The sequence below is a fragment of the Pygoscelis adeliae genome, unplaced genomic scaffold (genome assembly GCF_000699105.1).
Source record: "Pygoscelis adeliae isolate BGI_AS28 unplaced genomic scaffold, ASM69910v1 Scaffold27, whole genome shotgun sequence".
Classification (NCBI taxonomy): Eukaryota; Metazoa; Chordata; class Aves; order Sphenisciformes; family Spheniscidae; genus Pygoscelis; species Pygoscelis adeliae.
Genome location: NW_008825410.1, coordinates 4,922,481 through 4,945,718, shown reverse-complemented (window position 1 = coordinate 4,945,718; position 23,238 = coordinate 4,922,481). Strand labels below are relative to the sequence as shown.

The 23,238-nt window shown below is 39.7% G+C and overlaps 2 protein-coding genes across 2 annotated transcripts in view; one reads left to right on the top strand and one right to left on the bottom strand.

Annotated features, from left to right (window-relative positions):
• NMT2 (N-myristoyltransferase 2) overlaps positions 1-15,877 on the top strand; it is a gene marked incomplete at its 5' end in the record, with an annotated part of 26,589 nt that extends 10,712 nt beyond the window's left edge. The window contains 9 exons of the mRNA XM_009330544.1: positions 879-997; positions 1,096-1,187; positions 1,294-1,410; positions 2,077-2,247; positions 3,530-3,638; positions 7,240-7,410; positions 10,085-10,252; positions 14,567-14,704; positions 14,907-15,877. Of these exons, the coding sequence (XP_009328819.1) occupies positions 879-997; positions 1,096-1,187; positions 1,294-1,410; positions 2,077-2,247; positions 3,530-3,638; positions 7,240-7,410; positions 10,085-10,252; positions 14,567-14,704; positions 14,907-14,927 (1,106 nt within the window). The remainder of the gene's footprint in view (positions 1-878; positions 998-1,095; positions 1,188-1,293; positions 1,411-2,076; positions 2,248-3,529; positions 3,639-7,239; positions 7,411-10,084; positions 10,253-14,566; positions 14,705-14,906) is intronic.
• A 4,186-nt stretch (positions 15,878-20,063) lies between these two features.
• RPP38 (ribonuclease P/MRP 38kDa subunit) lies at positions 20,064-23,139 on the bottom strand. Its single transcript, XM_009330542.1, has 2 exons — positions 23,016-23,139; positions 20,064-21,120 (listed from the first exon to the last, which is right to left on the bottom strand). Exon 2 carries the CDS (start codon positions 21,087-21,089, stop codon positions 20,238-20,240), a length of 852 nt encoding a protein of 283 aa, XP_009328817.1. The 5' UTR covers positions 21,090-21,120; positions 23,016-23,139; the 3' UTR covers positions 20,064-20,237.
• Positions 23,140-23,238: the final 99 nt, after the last annotated feature.

Here is a 23,238-nt window from a genome sequence, read left to right as displayed (position 1 = left end):
TGCACCCCCAGCCTACTCGCTGGTGGGGTGGTGTGAGAAGCAGAAGAGGCCTTGACTCTGTGTAAGCACTGCTCAGCAGTAACTAAAACATCCCTGTATTATCAACACTGTTTCCAGCACAAATCCAAAACGTAGCCCCATACTAGCTGCTATGAAGAAAATTAACTCTGTCCCAGCCAAAACCAGGACACAGTGTTAGGTTAATGGTTGGACTTGATGATCTTAAAGGTCTTTTCCAACCTAAATGATTCTATGATTTGGCAGGTGCTGCTCCATAGCAGAGGAACAGCTTCTGTTTATAGCTATATACTGAGGGACCAGAGTTGTAAGGTAGGGGAGGAGAAGAAAGCACGCTTTCATGTAGGATTTTAAGAACAAGCTTCACACCAGCATCCCTTAAATGCCCTGGCTTTGCCAGGCCACTGCTCCTGCGTAATCCTATTGAGTTTGGGTCTGCTCAAGTCAGTGGTAAACAGGATCCGAGCCATGGCTTGTTAGCTGTGAGTACACCATGTTTCTCATGATGAGATCGTGGATCTTGTGGCTGGCTAAATGCTGTGCATGTGCTGATAAATTGCTGTCCTGTGTTACAAAATACTGGGTATCAGTTGAGGTATAGTAGTTTTGTGTATATCTATAGATATTCTGATAAGATAGTCATTAGTCTGAATGTGATCTGTGAGAATGAGAATTACTATAAGCTAATAATAATAATTTTTTTCAGCATTTTTTAAAAGCTTCATGTTCCTATCACATAATTGTGAGAAAATACATGATGTGAGTGAAATGCAGTTTTGAGAACTATCAGGAAAGCTAGCAATGTAACTGTTTTTTTTTTTCTGTGTGGTTTTTTTTTTCCCCTCCTTCTCCCTCAAAAGATGAAGTTATAACTTCACATGGTGCAATTGAACCAGATAAGGACAATGTCCGTCTAGAGCCATATTCTTTGCCACAAGGTTTTATGTGGGACACATTGGATCTTAGCAATGCTGAAGTTGTAAGTAAAACAATTTTTGTATGTATCTAAAATCATTGAGGTTTATTCTGATTGATGTGTGTGGATCAATCTTTGGATTTTTTTGTGTGTGTTTTCAGCTGAAGGAGTTATACACGCTGTTAAATGAGAATTACGTAGAAGATGATGATAATATGTTTAGGTTTGATTATTCACCTGAATTTCTTCTGTGGTGAGTAGCAAGTTCCACATTCTACTCTGGCTGGAGTGCAAAGAAGGGTGTTTTTATTACATCTTCTTAGGCAGTAATTTGTAATTATTTCTGTCATCAATTCTAGGGCACTACGTCCTCCAGGCTGGTTACCCCAGTGGCACTGTGGGGTTAGAGTGTCTTCAAACAAAAAACTGGTAGGATTCATAAGTGCCATCCCTGCAAATATTCGTATTTATGACAGGTAAAATGCACAATTACTTTTGTATTTGTAAAAGAATAACACCATGAAACAAATCTTAAACTGGTATCCACTGCCGTAGAGAACTGGCAATGAGAGAAGGAGGCTCACTGACCATAAAGAGTCAGAAGAATCCTGTGTATGTAGCAGAGACTTTTTTTTTTTCCACTCTTCCCCACACACACAAAAAGCTTGTGGGCTCCTTACAATGAAGACCAGTAATAGATATTTAAGGAATTTTCTTATTGATGGATGATAACAGATAACGACAGAATTTTCTGACCCTACTGGAAAGTATTTAAAGGATAGTCAGTCAGCTGGACTTCCTTGGCCAGGTCTTCATACACGGACAATCATAAAGTATTATGACACCACATAGCATGTGCTTGGATGCCATTCTGCATCTTAAAGTAAGGCAATTGGTTAAGTCTCGATAAAGCTCTGAAAAAGGAATGTTGCAAACACCTTAGACACAGCTTGCATATTGCACAATTTGCCATTGCAGTCTCTGTATCATAGATTAGTATTTGTTGCAGATGTACTTTGTTATGGGCCAATTTATTTTTGCCTCAAATTCTTCTGTCACAACATGGAAAACTACAATTATGCAAATGAAAATATGCAGTGTGCAACTCTTTTTAACTTTTCCACTATTTAATGTCCTTTTAGCGTGAAGAAAATGGTAGAAATTAATTTTCTGTGTGTCCATAAGAAACTGAGATCTAAACGGGTAGCACCTGTACTGATCCGGGAAATAACCAGAAGAGTAAACCTGGAAGGAATTTTTCAGGCTGTTTACACTGCTGGAGTGGTACTCCCCAAACCTGTGGCCACTTGCAGGTAACCTAGGTGATGTTCATAATAATATCAGTTCCTATAGCAGTCATTTTAAAGAACGTTTTATGTAAGTGGCTAGAAACAATAAAAGCATAAAATTCAAAGAAATTAAATGTTGTGGCCTTGACTAACCTGAAGGCCTGAGTGTTTGTCAGGGTGGCTTCCTCCCTCCCCTTCCTCTCTCCCCCTCTCTTTTTTTCCTTTCTTTTGTTCTCTCTTTTTCTTTTTTTCCCCCTTTCTTTCTCTCTTTCTCTCTTTCCCCCCCCCCGCACTCTTTCTCTTCTCCTTTCTTTTTTTCTTTCCTTCCCTCCCAGTGCCTTGGATAGAACAGCTTCTCAGACTAAAATCTAATTTGGGGTTTTTTTATCATACCTTAAATAGACTAATAGATGTTTCTGTCAACCTTCTGGTGGAAGCCATGCTAGCAATGACAACATTGTATACCTGTGTTTTTCATGTGGCCTGTTTCCCTGCTGGGACACTTCCCTGTTGACCTGGTTGCTTGCCAAAGATGGCAGAGCATTTCTGGGAATTGTATGATTTGCTTTTTTGAAATACTTTCATCTTTCCTGGAGAAAGGAGGACTTGATTGGCATTTGGTAAAGATGGGAGAACTATCACGTGAGAAGAGTTGTATGTAATCAAGTATAATTTCATTTGCTTGGAATGGATTATATTTCTGCTGGGAAAAGTTCAGTTCCAGCAGTATTAGTTCAGCTGTCTATCCTTCTGGAGGACAGGGTACTTTTTGATTTGAAATTGCGTTTGTACCTATCAACACCAAAGATCCTGTAAGTTTCTATAAAGAAGGATGGGGGGGAAAAAAAAAGCCATGCTGTGTTAGAGTAAGCAGGGGTGTTCTGCTGCACAATGATCTCCTAGGATCTAGATCCTAGGATCTCTAGGAAGAGATCTACTTCAACAAACTACTTAGACATGAGCAGAGGGTCCTGTCTGTACAAGAAAACAAATTTACCATGTAAGTATGGTGAGATTGTCAGGGCTATGGCAAGTACTAAAATGTTTAGCCCTGTGATTACTCATTCTGTAATAAAAAGCATTGACTTAGATTCAAAATATGGTGATAGCAGGCCTGTTTAAAAGCTGTTGCTTGGATATACCTTTCCTTATCTTTTGTTGCTCAAGCTTCTTACAGACATAGTACAGGCTTGCTTAGAAACAAATTTGGAGAGGACAAGGAGCAATGTGAGAAAGTAGGGAAATGGATGCAAGTAAGGCTGACATTTAAAATACTATTTAATTTCATTATTAATTTTATTTCCAGGTATTGGCATCGATCACTGAATCCCAGAAAATTGGTGGAGGTGAAATTTTCGCATTTGAGTAGAAACATGACTCTACAAAGAACAATGAAGCTCTACAGACTTCCTGATGTAAGCAGTATGACTTCTAGAGAATCCCCACAGTTATTGTGAGGCCCAAAATAACCTTCCATCTGTCTCTGACAGCACAGGCTTTTCTGTGCAAAGGCAGTGCATGCAGGACATTAAAAAAAAAAAAAAAATCTCTGGTTGATGAAAAAGACCTTAAGGGCTACACTAAACAGAAGAGGCTATTGCTAGAAATGCAGATCTGTATATGGAGAAAATATAAATTTTGACCTAAAAGCCTTAAACAAACAAAGAAAAAAGCAGAAACCTTGACTTCATAAACATGTGGGATTGAGTTGAAGATGCATAAGACTATTCTTGATATGATTAATCTGATAAAAGATTACTGGAACAGAAAATTAACAGTTCGTGTCTTAAAATTCTCAGAGTAGTCCATCAGAAAGTTAGCTGAGTACAGCGGGATTGTTGATTCCACTCTAATTCACGTTTTTTTCTGTTCTGTCAGAGAATGTTGTTCTGCAATGAGCAGGCTCAGCAAAAGCCACCTCAGTATGTTGTGTACTGTTTATTTGCATGGTAGAAAAAAAAAAAAAAAAAGTGTTCTGGCATAGCTAGGTTAGTTAAAAAATATTTTTTCTCATGTTTGCAGCTAATAGTTAGGCTGGCAAAAAGCCTTAGGATGCGTTTCCGTGACAGGGCAAGTCACTGTAAGTAGTCTGAGATGTACTGTTAAAAAAATGTCATTGCTGTAATTAATAGCCTATAGAAGCTAGTCTGAGCTTTACAATTGAAAACAATTTCTTTACTTGTAAAAGCTACCTTTCTATTTGGAAGGATTGCAGAATATCGTTTACCTGTACCATATCAGTAAACCTTTTTTTTATTTAAACAAACCCTTCCTTTTGGTTAAAAAAAAAAACTTTTTTCCTCATTTGTAGTCCTTTGTAAATGAGGAATCATTTAGCTTGATGCAGGTTCTCTTGCTACTTACATATTTGAGTAATACACTAAGCACTCCTCGGTATAAAGCATGTGCCATGGCTTGATCTGAACTCCTGCTGCTGTCAGAGAGACTCTTCCTGCGCTGCCTGTGTGCTACCTGTGCCTGCACATGCAGGTTCTCCCTTGTGTGCAGGGCAGCAGTTTTCAGAGCGTAAGAATTAATAACCAAATTAATTAGGTTTTAATCTTGGAGAGCTAAATATAGCTTCCATTAAATCTTGAAGACGTTTTTAGTAGTCTAAAAAAGTGCAGTAGACAATATCAAATACAGGTTTTGGTGGCAACTCTAGTACTGTTTCTCATGGAAACAATACAGGAAAAAAATAGTTTAAAGAATAAGGATCTTACTTACAGTACAAAAAGTGTAACTACAGAGAATCATTAGAAACTGCAGCAGTTGTACCCTGATCATCTTCCTTTATGATAAAACCCAGATTTCAACAGAAAAATAAATTATGTAAAACAAAGAATACATCGTATCTCATTCATAAAATATAGTTAAGGCAAACATGCTGTACAGAGCTGTGCAAAGAGAAAACAGGTGCTTTGAAAATCAGCTTTTTAAACTAAGTGATGTAGGAGTCCATATGCCTCAGCTGTTTGTTTATTTTTAGATTGGACTTGGGAGCTTCTCCTATGGAAAATAAAGATTTAATCTTTGTGCTAATGTTTTCTCTTTAGGTCTTATGCTTTGGGTTTTTTGGAGTTTTTTTTCCTAAGAAAGGGTTTAAGTGCTGTTGAGGATCTTCATCCTCAGTTTCAGGCTGTTATCATGAACGGTACTGTCACACAATTTGTTCATCTGTTCAGGCCACCCTGTCCTGTCCCTCAGCACCAAACACTGTTTCTTGCATTTTAACCTCTTTTCTTAGTGTCCTTGGAATATCATTGCCACTGGGAGCTCGTCTCCCTTTGAGAGGAATTAATCATTCCTAATCACTTGAACAGTCTGAATTAAAAAGGTTTTCAGAAATAATAAATACTGTAATTAATAAATACCACCCTCACTGAAGGCTGTGTTTGTGCATGTACCTATAGACATTAAAAATAAAGGGTTTTTTCCTAAGTGTTTAATCTCTTGTGCAAGGAGTTTTCTGAAAGAGAGACATTTTGGCTGTGTTTAGAATAAGGACAGGAGCATGTTTGTGTCTGTATGTCTCTTCCTGACTGATTGAGATCCTGAGCCAGGATACTCGCATGAATATATGCCCAGTGCAGCTTGATATGTGGAGCAGAGAAACAAATTTTAGCCCAGTTCTGTACACTTTCCCTCACTTCTGGGGCTGCAAATTTTGAGCCATTCTGAGCGTTGCTGGGGGATAAAGATGTTCCAGCCCAGCTGCTTTTCCTCCCATCCTGCTCCAGTGTATGGCTTTAGAAGAGGGACGAAGGCTTGGAGGGAGCTGAAATTAACCTTTCATATTGTAGTTCATAAGGAGGGTGTGAATGAAATACAGCATAGGAACCGTCATGTTGATGAGTCAGGTGAATACCTTTATGGATTCAGGGCATTTAAAAATCTAGATGATGCACTGATGTGGAGGGAAACCAGGCTGCTCAGGAAAGCAGGAAGACTAAAATGTAGTACACAGGCCAGAGCTGTGGCAAAACGTGTATTGATTTTTCATCTGGCTGCTGACTCCCAGAGTATGTGAATAAATACCTCCCCCAGAATAATGCCTTTTGAACAGAGCATAATCAGCTACACTAATTTCAGGCTTCCAGTAATCAAGTCTTTACCTGGCTGCTCTTGCAATTGACTTTGCTATGATTAAGGTGATATGTGCCCAAGTATGTAACTCAGACAGATGAAGCAGGGTAAATGAGCTCTGAGGAGAACAAGCCTTAGCCTCCCTAAAAGGAAATATTCAGGAAAGCTAACAGAAGCTGGGGAGAAAACTTTAATCACCTTTGCTTGTTTAAACATTAATTGCATAGTACTGGAAAGCAATTTTTTCCTCTTCTGATGTTTAAAGTCAAATAACTTTATTTGTTAAAATACTGTAGGTTTCTAATTTCAGGAAGCTGTAAGTTATGAGATGCTTTCTTGTTAACAAAACAGCAGTTGTGCATGTATAGAAAGTTGAGTTAGCAAGAGAGTTTGCAAATGTTAAGAATAGGTGGAATTTTTATGTTAAATAATTTCTGATTAAACTTTATCAGCTGACTTTGGTTTATAGCTTGACTGTAACTTTCATAAGTTTGAATCACAAGTGTTCTTGTCTTCAGATTAACTTCTGATATGCAAGTTGTTTACGTTTTGTTTCTGTGTCTGGGCCCTAGGTAGTTTAGAAGAAGATAAGAAATAAAGACTGACCTAAAAAAAAAAAAAAAGAATACAAAATGCGTGAAGTCTAGGCTGTTGGCACTGGTATCTCTTTCTCTGGAGAAATGAAGTTGTTTCAATAATCAAATATAAAGATTGAAGTGCCCCAGACTGTCTCAATAATTAGAAGAGAGGGAATTCTGATTGAAAGCCGTTTGTAAAATAGCATAATGAATTAGGTGGCTGGGGTAAAGTAGGCTAATAATGAATGCATTATAGCAAGTGGAGTGACTCTGCAACCTACTTTGAGCCGTTGCTGTGTATGCAGTTTTCCTTTCAACATCTTAACATTTATTTTTCTTTTGTTACAATAAGGCCACAAAGACTTCAGGTTTGAGACCAATGGAACAAAAAGATACTAAAGCAGTACAAGAATTAATCAACACTTACTTGAAACAGTTTAATCTTGCTCCTGTGATGGATGAAGAAGAGGTAGCCCACTGGTTCTTGCCTCGGGATCATATTATTGACACTTATGTAGTAGAGGTAAAACATGCCCTAACTACTTCATGAATGTATATGTGAATGCTACTTACAAAAGTTCATATCAGCATCAAGTTTTTGAAATGCGGACAGTATGAAAAATGTGTGCCGTAAGTAGAATTCGATATCATGATTCCAAGCTTTGTTCTTTGTATTGCATTCTGTTAATGAGAAAATGTTTGGTTATGATAAACTGCAGTGCTCTTATATTTCTATTTTTAAAGAAGAATTTTGAAACCTCAAAATATCACTACCTTGGAAATATTACAGCAAAGAACCAATATATATTTTAAAAACAACCCTTCCACCTGCATTCCTCCATTTTTTTCCATAGAGATATGACACGATAATAAGCAGTGATCTTCAAGTCTCCTTTTCTAGGAAAAAGGAAAAATGATACAATGACTGAGATAAGGATTTGGTTTGAATTCAGTATCATTCTCTCAGGTGTCTAAGTTTCTGCTATACACCAGTTCAAAATTCTTTATTTTTAAAACCAATTTTAGGGGCACCTGCTGGGGGAATTACGTTTTTTGATGGTCTTCTTCAGTAAAATATATTTTTTCCAGTAAAAGAGTGTGCAACAGAATATGTGTATGAATTTGTATATGTGTGTGTATATATATACACACATATGTATATGCATGAATATATGTAAAATAGAGAAGTAAAAGTTAACATCCCTTGGTGCTGTCATGAGTTGCTGTCAGCTAGGAGTTCAATTATCTTGAAAATTATAATCTTTGTCCGCTAACAAGATGGAGAGCATCATCTGTTCCTACCACTTACTCTTTTCCTGACACCCTACCAGCCCCACCCTCCAACCTGTTGGTCACAACGCTTCTCACAAAATAAGCAGTGCAGGAATAGATTATCATTTGGATTGGAAATCTCCAAGGCATGGTTGGCATAGCTGCGATAAAGCTAGTGGAGAAAGATACACTCTTCCTTTTGAGTCCATGCTAAATCAGTTGTAGACGTTGTATTTAGGTAGTGTATTACTTTGTTTAAAGTGATAAGGTTATTTGAAAATGATCAGTGCTAACATCCTTAAACCTACCAGCTCCTCACAGAAGCTGCAGGTTGTGAAGCTCAGTGTTCCCACGCTGCAACCTGAATTTGTGCAGGAGTCTCGGCTGAATTTAGAAACTTACTGCTGCTGGAGATGAGAGATCCTCCTCACTGGTTGTCATTGTCCAAGCTTAGCTTTCTGCTTACTTTGTAGTGGGTCTAGTGCTCATTGGAGTCTTCCATGGTCTAATTTATTGACTGTCCTTCTTTCTCCACCCCCTCTTCTTCCCCCCTCCCCGGGTTGGTTTTTGGCTTTGTTGGCGAGTTGAAGCCTACAGAAGAGTCCACAAGCACCAGGATCAGCATAAGTGTGCCATTGACAGTGCCATTTTAACGAACAGCGCAGTCTTCACTTGCTTGTTTTACACTGTCTCTTGAATTAGTTTTTCACTATACAAAATGTAGGTTTGTTAGTGCTTAAAATCTTTTTAAGACCTGTGTGACCTGGAGAAGTTAGTGTCAGATTTTTAAGTCATCTTTGTAATGTGCAGAGCTAAAACCTTAAAATACTCTGTATAATTCCTGAATTAGTATTTTCATCGTCCCTACTGAATTTAGTGAGTGACTTAACTTTTCTGTTATTTGTTGTTAGTTTGTCTCTACTAAAGAATCTGTACCTGCTCTAAGACAATAGCTTTTTTGCATGTGATGGGTTCAACTCTTACTTTTTACTGTAGAAGTACTGTCAATTTAAGGATCCGTGTGAGGTCCTTCATTGAGCGCAAAATAGTGGGCACCAGTCATTTGCAAATAAAGCAAACAAGTAAGAACAAGCATTTGTGTGTCTCTTTTGCCTTATCTTCTTAAGGATATCGGGAGACCCAATCGGAATAGGAGTGAAAACCTGGGTAGTGTTTTTGTGCTCAGCATGTCAGTTATAACCCATGTAATAATTATTTCCCATTTCCTACTAATCTACACTCTTGAAGATGGTTAAACTTCATTAGTTGCGTGAAATATTAAGAAAGTTTATGTAGGATACTTTAGATTTCTGTATAAGTACCTTTTTTGATGACTACTGGTCTTATTAGAATTTCAGTGTGATTTAGCACTGTTGTCTAGCAAATGGATTGTGCTTGTTGATTAGTAATCACTAGAGCTGATTTAAATATGCTTTGTGTACCAGCACAGTATATTTTTCTTTCTGTTTTTAGAAAGTTGAGAAAATTATTCCTCAATATGAACTTCGTCAGATTTAAAAAATATTCTTTTAAAGATAAGTTCAATCGGAAAAAGAATTTCTATACTTTTTTTGGAAATGTGCTTTGTTAGCTTTGTTTATAGCAGGTGGAGCTTGGGAAACTGAAATGCTTTGGCAATTGGTTGTCAAAATGTTATTGGTGTAATAGACTTAGAAAAACCTAAATGTTTGTTTCCTTTTCTGAAGTGACCATTTCAGGCTTCAGTCTCACTTTGATGTATAGATACATCCTTGGCAAGAATTCAGTGTCTTCAAATCTTAGCCAAGGTTACCGGTTGTATCATAATACTTAACGATGTGCAAAACTGTGCTACATTTATTACTTACTTTCTGTAAAACTGCCATGTTAGCCTAACCAATAACTGAGCGGTTACTTCTTATTAATTGACTTTTTTTTTTTTGTAGGGCTCAAATGGTATTTTAACAGACTTCCTGAGTTTCTACACATTACCTTCAACAGTGATGCACCATCCTGTTCATAAAAGCCTCAAAGCTGCCTATTCCTTTTACAATATTCATACAGAGACCCCCCTCTTGGACTTAATGAATGATGCACTCATTATAGCTAAATTGGTAAGTTGTGGGTTTTGTTTTTTTTTTTCCTGTTTCTTTCACAAAAGTATTCTTGGGAGCAGTGGCAAGGTAAGAACTGGCAGCAATTTATCCATGCCTTTGCATTCTGTTTTCTTTTACTGTCTAGAGCACAGAGTGCAGTTGATGAGACATATACAATATATATATTAAAATATAAAACACTGTGCTTGTTTTTCCTTTTTCTTTGAGTGATGCTAAAGAATGACAAGTGCATGAAGATCAAGTGTTTGCAATAGTTTGAACTGTGTAAACATCCAAGAGCACACTGTTGACCATATTCACTAAGTACCAGAAGAATGGAAAGTATCACTAAAATAGTTTCCCTTGGAGATGAGTTAATAAGTTCTATTAAATACATCTTGTTTGTTTGTTTAAACTATTTTTAATTCTACAAAATGTAAAAATTTATTTGTGCAAGCTTTATCATTTTATCTTGTTACTAATTGCTGCCTGTAAAGCTCTGTAGATGATGTCATAGAATCATAGAATCATTAAGGTTGGAAGAGACCTCCAAGATCATCGAGTCCAACCGTCGACCCAACACCACCATGCCCACTAAACCATGTCCCTAAGCGCCTCATCTACCCGTAATGTTAAAAAAAGCTGTCAAAAGCTACATGTCTTGTAGCTTTTGAGCACACCTTCATGCATTAGAATTACACTGATAAATGATTTAGTTGAATGGAAGGGAAGAGACTATAAATGAAGTTTTTAAACGTAAGAATTGTAAGAGTTTAGTGCTGTCTGAAAAACTAACGCTCAGCCCTTAATCATCAGGGTTTCATGGGAGTGCAGTGCAAATACCAATGGCAATGTAGTCTGTGGCACGGAGCTGTGCAGGTGATGCACATCACAGTACTCTGAATGAATTCTCAGAGACCTGTGTAGCCCTGGCAATTCACAGCACTGCACAGGCTTCATCCAGTCCACGGTATCCATTCTAGCAACCATTCCCAACACGTTGCAGCGCGCAGGCATGTTTTCTGCTCCTCATGCTTGAAGCTTGCCCCTCCCAGCTGAAGTGTTGCTGCCACACTGCTTGTGGTATTACACCTACCAGATGAGTGCTCAGTGCAAGCAAATGCTAGCTGTGCTCCGGCTGACCATGTTCAGAGCCATCTGCACTGCATGTGGCACAGGGATTTCTGTGTTGATCCTGTATGAAGCCAGTGATAGTCTGCAAAGGCTGTATCTGCTCAGACTTCAGGCTCCATGAAAGCAGCCACATAGTCTTCAACTTGTCTGTCTCAGCCATGTTTGTGCAGCACTGCAGCTGAGCTGATGTCTATGATGTGAACTGCTTGCTGAGGCTTGTTGACCTATAAGCGGTATTGAGTTGAAGAACTATTTGGCAAGGAAAACTCCTGGATAGTCATGGGGAATATAGAACCCCATTATTCAGGCTCCAGAATAATACCAAAGGAAGTTCAGACACAGACTTTGAAAGGTATTAAGATATATGAAGATACAGGAAGGTGGCTAGTATAATTTTCAGAAGTGGCTAAAAATACTAGTACTACTTATTCTTAAAAGTCAAAGTGGAAAAAGGAATAAACGTTGGTCTCCATCCGAAGTGTGGCATAGGGAGCTGAGTGGCTGGCCATTCACTAGGCCATGGATGGAATAGGTAAGGAAGCAGTTACGTGGTCTGACTGCAAGGCCTTGCACCTTCCCTTGTCTACATTTCTCTCTGAATGTGACATGCAATTCTTTTCTTTTAAATGGATCGTCATATAATTAGAATACTGGGATTTAGACACCTGTGAATACCTGCTGGGCCTGTCTGCATCATTAGATGCCTAATTACATTTGCAGATCTGGCACTTGGACTTTCAGATGAGGAGAGGTAAGGCACGGGAGGAGAAATGATAAATGCACTCCTATTCGCAGCTTTTTGTTTACAAATGTACTAGGTCTGGCTGGGATGGAGTTAACTTTCTTCCTAGCAGCCCATATGGTGCTGGGCTTTGTATTTGTGACTAAAACAGGGCTGATAACACACCAGTGTTTTGGCTGTTGCTGAACAGTGCTTGCACAGCTTCAAGGCTTTCTCTCTTTCACCCCCAGTGAGTAGGCTGAGGGTGGGCAAGAAGTTGGGAGGGGACACAGCCAGGACAGCTGACCCCAACTGACCAAAGGGATATTCCACACCATATGATGTTGTGCTCTGAAGGAAAGGAGGAGGAAGCGGGGATGCTCCTGGTTATGGCATTTATCTTCCCAAACAACCATTATGCATGCTGAGACCTTGCTTTCCAGGAAGTGGCTTGACATCTGCCTGCCAATGGGAAGTAGTGAATGAGTTTCTCTTTTTGCTTTGCTTGTGCATGCAGCTTTTGCTTTCTCTATTAAGCTGTTATTATTTCAATTCACAAGTCATCTTGCCTTCCTGAGCGAGCGAAAGGCTGAGTGGGTGTTTGGTTCTTGGCTGGGGACAACCCATCGCAGTCCTTTCTGTACTTTTACTCCCAAAGAATGCATTTTGGAGGTACAAATTCAACTCAGCAAACTGCTTTCAGGGTTTGCACATCAGTTTAATGTTGATTTTATCTTCATATTACACTACATAAAATTAGCTTAGAAGTAAGTCTAGTAAAATCTTCGCAATTACAGGACAAAATGCCTGACCTCCAAAGCAAAACCCAAAATTTGGAGTTATGCACTTAGGTTCCATGTATTCTGCATGGGGAGAGTGGGATTTTGTAGCAGGATAATCCCCTCAAAACCCTGCATGTTTTATTGTTGAAGCTGACACTAACTTTCTAGATCTAGAACAGGAGAGAGCTTATTAACAGGGAAGAAGTTCACTTCTGAGTCTGCTCTAATGGTCTGGCAGAGCTGTGGAGCAAGTATCTTTGAACAGGAACTTTTTTTATACCTCGCAGAAGATAATTAACCTGAACTTAATCTGATGATGTTTAGATACTGAATTAAAACTACATCTGTAGACTTTATTTGAATTTCATAGTTTCATTAGTGTGTCTGTACCTACAGTGTGTCTCTATTCTCCTCCACTTCCCTTCCTGCCTTCTGAGATTTCTGTTATTGTCTATTACTAACTTGGAATATTTCAAAATTTACTCATTTAGATGCCAAGTGTCAAATCCTTGCCACCTTATTTGTTTTGTTTCTGTGTGTTTTTCACAGCACATTTAACTTAGCATAGCTTCATCTGCACACAGAATGATCTTTGTGTAAGGTAGTAGGAACCTTACTAAACTCACTGTCTGTGCTTTGTGACTTTTTTTTTTTAATAGTCCTAAACTGATGGAGAGCTTAAAATGCTCTTTTTCTTCAACCCCCTTTTTTCCTAATGTGAGGGGGCTTATTTAAAAGAAAAAAAATACATCTAGTTTTTATACTGAGTAATGAATGTTCCTTACCATCTTCTTGTGCTTAAGTAACTAAGCATTATTGTTTTGTAACTCATTTTTATCTTAGAGTATAGAAAGGCCTGCTGGCGCACTGCCTTTGTGCTGTTAAGACTCCAAGATCTTAGGTCAGACTCCCTTGTAGTTAACTGCAAATAAATGGACTTTTATATCCAGACCCCCAAGTAAATTCAGCTATTCATACATGATGATTGTCACTGCGATGGCTTAACTGACCTTGTTTTTATGTTGCTTGTTAAGAGTTCACAGTGAGTTGGGATTTGAGTATGTTTGTGTTGCCACACAAAATCATGAGACTAATTTGGCTACATGGCTGTTCTGAGAGCAAAACGGCACTCTGAGTGGTGAATTCGGGAGGCTGATGAAAAGGGGAGTTGGTAGAGGGTGCATGAGTAGGGGAGGGAGAGTAACGTGTGAAAGATGGAGTTCTAAAGACAATGGCATTTCAGAAAAGGACCAAATCACAAAAATATGTTTATCATTAACAGAATGATAAATGGCTGAAAAACACCATAAGCTGTATTTATGCAGCTTTAGCTGGAATAGGCCATGCATGTCCAAAACACTGTATGTGACTGTAAAAAATGCCTATCTGTATGCATGGATAAAATAATGGATAAAGCTTTAGGGACTTTTCAGACCTTTACCCCTGAAAGTGGGTTTAAAAATCTTACCCTTTTGGAGATAATCTTCAAGCAAAGTTGTGCCTTTTACTTCACTTTTTATTGGGAAAATTTCTTTGTGTGTGTACCTAATTGAAAGGCAAGATTTATTCCCTTGTCTTTTTTTCCACTTAATTAGCCTAGTCTCTTGGATATTGTATGCTACTGTGTAAAGTATCATTTGTGCATCATTTGAAACTTTAAAAAGTAAAATTTAAAAAATGTTTTGCTATTGCCAGAAAGGATTTGATGTATTCAATGCACTAGACTTAATGGAAAACAAAACATTCCTGGAAAAACTCAAGTTTGGGATTGGAGATGGAAATTTGCAGTATTATTTGTACAACTGGAGGTGTCCTGGCATGGAATCCGAAAAGGTAAGGGAGAAAAAAAGAGCTTCTGAATTCTGTTGGGTATAATGGTACATTAATCTACACTGGCCAAAATGGGCAGAAGTTTTAAAATAACTTTTTTTAATGGGTCATATTTAAGATCCCTAATTGACGTGCAGAAAACTAATGATGTTTAGATTTATTGCCATACTTGAACTAAAATACTATATTTTTCTTCTTCCTTCAGGTTGGTCTTGTATTACAATGAGGACACTTATGTTTCTAGAACTGAGGTCATTGTTTGAGTTAATTTGATCTCCATAACTCTTGGAACGGTATTGTTCAAGAGGAGTAAAAGCACAACGTCAGTGATACTGAAAATAGTCCATTAAACCTGAACAATGAAGACATCCATATGTGACCAAATTTATGCATTTTCAGATAGATCAGAAGGCCCATGAAACTCTTTTATTGTCCATGAAAAGAATAAAAGCACATTCATTTAAGTTTCAAAGCTTAGCTTGCACCTTGATGAGAAGAAGGTATTTTTTTTCCACTCTGTAGAAAAGACTGTTTTGTACAAACTGAACTTCAGTGGTGGATTAGGGTACAAAAATATTTGCTATTATGTGGATGAACTGCTGCATTTCTATTTATTAAGTGGTGGTGTATGTTTGTCAGTGTAACAGAATGAAGGATACAAACTTGAGTATCTTTTGCATATTTACTTCGCGTGGATATCATCATTTGAGGGAAAAATCATGAAGTACGATATGTTTGTAGCTCTATGAAAGTCCTGGATGTTTTTGTAACTGGAGCGGTATGACAATGTACTGGTTTAACTAGTGCATTTGTTTCTCCATAAGCAACGCTGCCAAATCAATAAAAATACAGATTTGTACTTTGATCTTCAATAGATCAGTGGATTGATTTAACAGTATCGCACTGTTCAGTGCAGATGTTATCTATGTTGCCGGAATGATAATACATTACTGTACTTAATTTACAGTTGTGGCACAAACCTTAGTTTTTCCTCAGTAGAATAACATCAGCCTGTGTGTAAAACTAAGAATTTTAGTAGTGCTATCAGGATATTTATAGTTTGAATGTTTTCAATGCTTCTGCGAAATTGCACATATTCCTTTGTCTACTTCGATTTCCTATGAAGTCTGTAATTCTAATGAAAAGTATCTTGTGTAAATACGTATTCATAAATTGTTCCTGGTAGTGTTTTTATCCTGACTTTGGAACAAGAAGTTTTGCTATATATGTGGCTGATAAGCAGAAGAGAAATGCTCTACCCTCAGTCCTTGGAAGTCTGTGTACTCCGCTTCCTGAATTGTAGGAGGGCTGATCTTTGTTGTTGGAGGAGCTGTTTTAATTCCCTCATGAATGCTCAGCAACCAGAGTGGCTTCTGAACCACTTTATATGCATTCCAGCGTAGCATCATAGCTAGATATGATAGCAGTTCTTTCAGCTCATGGATGCTGCAGTAACATGAGCACTGAGAAAATCTGCAGTAAGAAACTGTTCTAGCTGAAAGTGCCAAATTGTGGTAGTGAAGCCTCTGTGCTGTGAGCATCTTTTGAATGTGACTTAAATATCTCATGAAATGCAAATGTCTCAACTTTCCTTTTAAACATGCCTGTAATTCTGACAGCAGATTTTGCTGAAAGTTGAATTCTGTACCTGAAAACATCAATTTAGACAAAGATAAATTTGTCTGTTCTTCATAACTGCTAGCCCTACCCACCTCCTTATGGCAGTGTGGTTTTTCTTTCTTCCCGCTCCTTTTCCAATGTGTGAATGGTTTGTGGTTTGGTTTCTTTTTCTTGTTGAATTGTGGTGAGAGGATTCTGCCCTAGAGACAGTGATAAATACTTTCCCTTACTGCGTTAAAGCTCTGTTTTTAAAGCATTTGACCTCCCTCAAACAAAGGAAGGGATTGAATGTGGTTTGTCTGACCCCTGGCTGTGCACCAGCTCGGGACCTCATGAATTTAAAAGGGCTTCAAAGGAGACCTTTCAGACATCTAATGGTGTAGTTGGGCTTTACAAGTTTGGCCACTCTGATACCTGTCTGCTAGTAGCAGTCATGAGAGATGGTGCAGAAGGAGCTTTGACACTCTGTGTGAGGCCTGAGCAGATTTAAGTGCCTGAAAATGTAATTGATGGTAGTGATATTTGAGGTAACAAGAAGGATTTAATCTCAACTCCATCGAAGACTTAAATTCTTAACTTCCAAAAGACAGGAAGGTGCCTTCCTGGCTGGGCATTTGCATTGGAGCCCACTGGGATGAGGAGGAGGTTCACCAATGGGCTCGGTGCGTTCTGCTTCGGCTCTAAAGGCAGAGCCTCGGCAATCCTTGCTCAGCTGCTGCCTAACGTGGGGTGGGACAGCAGGGCGTAGTTCTGTCCTCCTGGCTAAGGTACTTCCTTGCTAAGAAAGGTCACGGCCCAGCTCTCTCTAATCCGGATGAGTGGTCTTGAATGCTAGGTGAAAGATATGCTCATGTTCTCTGCCTTCCCTCCCCTCAAAAAAATGCAAGTGGAAGAAATGGTAGGCAGACATTTTCTTTTTGCCTCTCTTCTCCAAAATCAGAAGGCAAAACCTCCCCAGTACTATTGTTTGGAAAAGCGTTGAGGCCGTGATGGGACCAAATATGTCCAGGCAGAAGACAGACTTGAACCTGGGTTTACTGCAGCCTGGCTTTCTGCCCTAATCTTGGGGTAATTGCACATGAAGGAAGGAGCGTGGCCACTCTTCTGCTGTCTTCTGGGAAAACAGTGCCGTTTGCTTCTGAACCCGGGGCATAAACTTCTCTGCCTTGTTTTCTGGCTCACGCTGCATGTTAACCGAGGGGAAGGAGGGCAGAGCCATGCTCCTGTAGAAGCTGTGCAGTGCTGTAGCTGAGAGAAAAAACTTCCAGGGCCAGTGAGCATGAGGGAAGTGAGCACCTGAGCCTAAGCGTTGGGGCAGTTCCTAGAGAGTCCTGTTCATGAACCTGTGCGTGTTAACCTTTTGGCTAGCTGTGCTCTTCACCTCAAGTGCTCTCCTGAAGTATTACAGCATCAAGGGATGTGAATCTTGAAGGTGTCCCAGCCTGCACCCATGCAATAGGACAGTTGCTCAGGAGGTGGAAATTGTGGCAACTCAGTCTTGCTTCCTAAGCAGGTACTTAACGAAAGGGTATTATCAGTGTGGGGTCAGCAGCTCAACAGGAGAGGCTCTTCTGTTGTTTCCAAAGTTGAACCTGTCTGTGCATTAGGCTTGCTATGAACAGCTACCAGGTTAAGACTCCTCAAAGCCTAGTAGATGGTTTCACAAAGATTGGCAAACTTAAGGCTCACTCCACACCTTTCACCACCTTTCCCACCAGTCTTCTGAAACATCTTCTATAATTTCTTTCCTAGAGTAACTTTCTGTCTGCAGAGGGGACGCAAATCCCTGAAGAGAGCTATAGACCTGGGCAGGCAGCAAAGTGCTTGAAAGATGATTGCTGCGCTTATGCTCTTTACCAAAGCTAATCGTCATGCTCTGTTTAAAGATTTAAATGCTACAGTTAGCCAACATGAGAATTAAATACACTAGTTCTAGCATACCTTCAAAATTTTATGCATCCAAAAAGCCAAAGCATGTGACATGTATGAAGGACTATGAAGCAAGGTAAAAAACTTTCATCTCCCTCCTTGCCACCCTCAGCCAGGGAGAGGAAAAAATTTAGCATTAGATGTCTTTGTTTTGTTTAAACTTCAGGGAGCATCATGACTACAGAATCAGTGCTACTGCCTCCCTTCGTAGTTGGTATCATGAACTAAAGTAACTTCTAAATTAATCCAAAACACAGATTAGCTAGCTGATGGCACTAGAAGTCTGGATTAGCAAATCTCTGAGAACTACAACACTTAAATTCCATCTTTAAGGAACAGCAGAGTAATTCAGTTAAGGTATTTTACGCTTTCTTCTACAGTACCATACTGACTTTTGCTTAAAACAGAGAGTGCCAAGTAAATTCCTAGGCTGTTGATTTTGGTTGGCTGAATTGCAGCACTATTTGTATCAGAAATAGTGTGGCCAGCAGGAGTAGGGAAGTGATCGTGCCCCTGTACTCGGCACTGGTGAGGCCGCACCTCGAATACTGTGTTCAGTTTTGGGCCCCTCACTACAAGAAGGACATCGAGGTGCTGGAGCGTGTCCAGAGAAGGGCAACGAGGCTGGTGAAGGGTCTGGAGAACAAGTCTTATGAGGAGCGGCTGAGGGAGCTGGGGTTGTTTAGCCTGGAGAAAAGGGGGCTGAGGGGAGACCTCATTGGTCTCTCCAACTACCTGAAAGGAGGTTGTAGCGAGGTGGGTGTCGGTCTCTTCTCCCAAGTAACTGGCGAAAGGACGAGAGGAAATGGCCTCAAGTTGCGCCAGGGGAGGTTTAGATTGGGCATGAGGAAAAATGTCTTTACTGAAAGAGTGGTTAAACCTTGGAACAGGCTGCCCAGGGAAGTGGTGGAGTCACCATCCCTGGAGGTATTTAAAAGACGGGTAGACGAGGTGCTTAGGGACATGGTTTAGTGGTGGACTTGGCAGTCTTAGGTTAATGGTTGGACTTGATGATCTTAAAGGTCCTTTCCAACCTAAACGGTTCTATGATTCTATTCCCTTTCCTTCCTAGAACACAACTGTCTCATTAGGAAACTGTTCGTAGTCCTCAGTAAAACTAAAGGAAACTCAAAAGTTACGATGTGGTACGTTTTCAGTCTTGTAGAGGTTATAGCTGTCATCTACTTTACATGCAACAGTACATGGCTTATCTCAGCTTCCTGGGAAATAATTTTAGACACCATTTAGAAATCAAATTGAGTTCAGATTAGTTTACATTTTCTCACGGGATATGTGTGTTAATAGTTTGCATACGGAAGTATTTTTTCAAAATGCAGCAGTAGTAATTTGGTTTTGTTCTGTGTTTGAAAATAAAGTTTTTTTCCTTCAGCATATCAGACACCAGGTATTAGATGGAACCCAAGTCTGCATACATTCTTGACCAAAACAGGTTTACTGTTCAGCAGAGCAAACTATGAAAGTAAGTTCAAAAGGGAAGTCTGCCTGTGCTGTTACAGCTGTTTACTTGAAACAAGCATTGAACCAGCTTTAAAAGAGTTATACTGGCATGGACCTTTGTTTAAATAAACTTTCACTTTTGGTATTGATTTGTTTGTATAATTATACTTAAATCCATTTTGCTTGAAGCATGTTCATCTGTACAAAAATACAAAGTTTGTTTAATGCTTTGCATTAATTCCAAAGATGTACTTATGTCTTAAATTACTTCAGCATATTCACTACTGATTTTAACTCTCTTGATCTCCAGCTGCAAATGAAATATTTACCCCCAGGTAAAGACTCACACACAAGTTTGAGCAATATTCTTTATTAGAGCAGAAAGTACCTCAGCTGAGTGCAACACAAAGTTTACCTTGTATTCAAGTGCTTTACACTGTAAAGCCCAACAAAATACTTCAGTTAGAGCTGTACTCCATAATGCATTAAAAAAAAAAATCATTTAATATGAAGACTAAACTAAAATTAGTTATGCTGAAAAAGCTTTTTTCTTTTTGCGAGGTGGTTTCTTTATCTTATTTGGATTTGGAACAAGTTTCTTGATTTTCAAAGGCTGCAAAGTTACATTTGAAAGATCGAGCTGATTGCTTTCCGTACGCTTCCGCTTCTGGCTTGTGAGCTCATCCCCCAGCGCCTCTGCAAGCTGCTCAGGTTCCTGATTTTCTGAAGAATCTGTATGTGCATAAGCCACAGATTCTTCAGTTCTGTACTGAAACCACGGCACTTCCAAAGCTGGTATCTTTGGAATTATTGCTTCGATTGCTTCGGTAAATTTATCAGACTGCTTTTTGAAGCCTAGTGCTAAAGTGGATGTTAAGCCAAGAAGTGGTGCAACTGTTTCACTGAGACGGGGAACCTGGCCTGCTGGTGTGGCTCGACTTGCGCTCAGCTGAATAAGATGGGATGTGATCATGGCAGGTTTTGCAGACTTGCACACCAGCAAGAGAAGAAGGTCGTTTTTTTCCAATGCTTTTGTAACTTCATTAACTCCAATAGCAAGCTGTCTTCTGATACTTATGTCAGTCCATCCTGGTTTTTGTTGATGGCCTTCTGTTTCCTCTTCTTTAGGGAGTTCACTGGTGCTAGCATCACACTTTCTTTCCATTTGTGTTTTTGTAAGGGAACGTTTTTTCTTTCTTGGAGTCTCAATCTTTTTAAGTCCAATATGTTTAATCCTTTCTTCTAAGGTCTCTAGTATAAAATGCATATCTTCTCCATCTATGGTTTTCCACTGAAAAACAAAGGGGTTATCTAGACATGTTTTTACAGTGATTTTCTTTGCTTTACGAAGTGTTGCCGTCCCTCGCTGAACTACAGACATCCTGAGGTTCTTTTGTGTTTTGCCACCCTAGCTGTGAAGGGAAGAAAGGGGTAAACATTAGTTCAAATACTGTACTGTTTGATGTGGACATCATTACCAGAAGCGTCTCTTGGGAATGCAGAAGAGAGAGATATCAAAGTGATACTGGCAACTGTCACCCTCCTCACATTAGCTCAGTGCTAATCCTTAACAAATCTTGCACGAGGCACGTGCTGTGCTGCCTTTTTTTTTTTTTTAATAATTTAAAAAAACCCACCAGACTGGACAGCACGGCAACACCAGTGATGAGACCCTTCTGAAGCTGAATGAAAGCAGCTGGAGGTATTACAGATTAAAACAAAACAAAACCCCCCCAGAACCACAAGTTGAAGGACCACTCAATTTTCACTGTTGCGCAGCTGCATTGTGGCAGTATTATGACATGAAAAAAAAAACAAACCACCAAAACAGAATCACAACATGAAACAAGCTCCAAGTTCCTGAATTTATTTAGGATTTTTAAAACTTTAATTTGCCTTTTCATTCTTTAATCCGTCTTGTGTTTGTCTGCATTTAGAAGGTATGATAGAAATCTGCAGACTCTATTAATTTATGCTTTCAGTGAAGGAAGCAATCCTCTACAGGCCTCCAGAAAGTTCAGAAAGGGTCTTTTACTCTTGTGTCACCTAGACCATGCCTTTAGGGATGAGAGAAATGAAACGGGAGCAGAGAAAGTATAATTGTTCTAGCTCTGGTTGATCTGGTCCAGAGCAACAGTGAAGACATGAAGGCAGGCCCAATTACGGGCCCTGGTACCTCAGTAAGTTCCCATACTCCTGCTTGGGTTACTATTCACCATCTGCTTGCTAAACTGGTAGTATCTTCATTGTTGCACAGCCAAGCTTACAGAATAAGAGCAGCTCAAGTTTCAAATCAGGAGAAATATGACATGACTCTCTCCTAGGTTTCCTAGTTACCCAAGTACGCATATGGATAGCATTTACGTACATCTCTTGAGTGGCAGCCTTTAGATATTCACAAGATATCATTTTGCTAGTCATACCAGTTCTCTGTGTACTGGTAGTAAGCTACCTTGATATATAAAAAAAAGACAAACCCTGTCTTCACTGAAATTCCCCCAACAGTATGTACTGCCATGAAGCAACATCTGTCTGGAGGGATTTTCCCTCAGTTAAACCCACATCTGGAAGCCAGTAGGGGAAATGCATCGAACGGAGTTGTATCGATGCAATGCGAACTGTGAAGCTGTTATCCACAGAGAGAGTCAAAGACACAGCAGTAGTTTTCAGAGAACAGTAAAACCGAGTAAGTATTTCAAAATACAACAAAGCACTGTGTCCCTCTTCGGTACTCTCAGAAGAACCTATGAAATGCCCTGCAGGGCCACCCAGGCGACGGCCCACCCAAGCCCAGTTGTCTGCCTCCAGCACTGGGAACCGGAGAAACTGTTTGGGGAGGGCAGAGCCGCCATTCCTCTCTGCTCCCAGGCACCCAGAATGTTTGAATCAGGGATGTAAGATGGAAGATCTGCCGACTTGTTGTATTAGTCCTTTATGGAGCTATCGTCCATGCGGTTATCTAATCCCTTTTGCTTACCATCACAGTGGCAACAACCAAAAAGTGGAAACAACCAGAAATCTTACGTGTGACTGAGCTAGAAATGGAAGCTTATGATAGGTTTAAAAAAAAAAAAAAAGAGCTGTGGATTGTCGTTTTTAAAAGCTTTCAATTAGGGATGCTCTGATGATATTTTACAGGGAGTATCAAGCAAAGTCAGCAACAGACTTGTATATGAGAAAGGAGCAAAGCCTGAGATATTTCACAGTTGAAAGACTACATTTTTCTTTTCAAAATGGGCACTACTAAGGGAAACATGCATGCAGGAATAGGAAATAGAGCAACGAGGCGAAAAAAAGAAACGCAAACCTCCTCCACCTCGCACCACTGTCACGACCCCCTCGCTTCCTGCGGAAGGGACAAACGGGGAAACGCCGCCCACGCGCACCGCCGCCAGGAGCCCTTCGCCAAACGCTTCCTCTTCAAAACGCTCCGTGAAGGCCTTCAGCCAGCTCCTGGCAACAAGGAAACGCGGGCTGAAACGCGGCTCCAGCAGAACGCGCTGCAAACGCACCGGCGGGTCCCTGAGGCG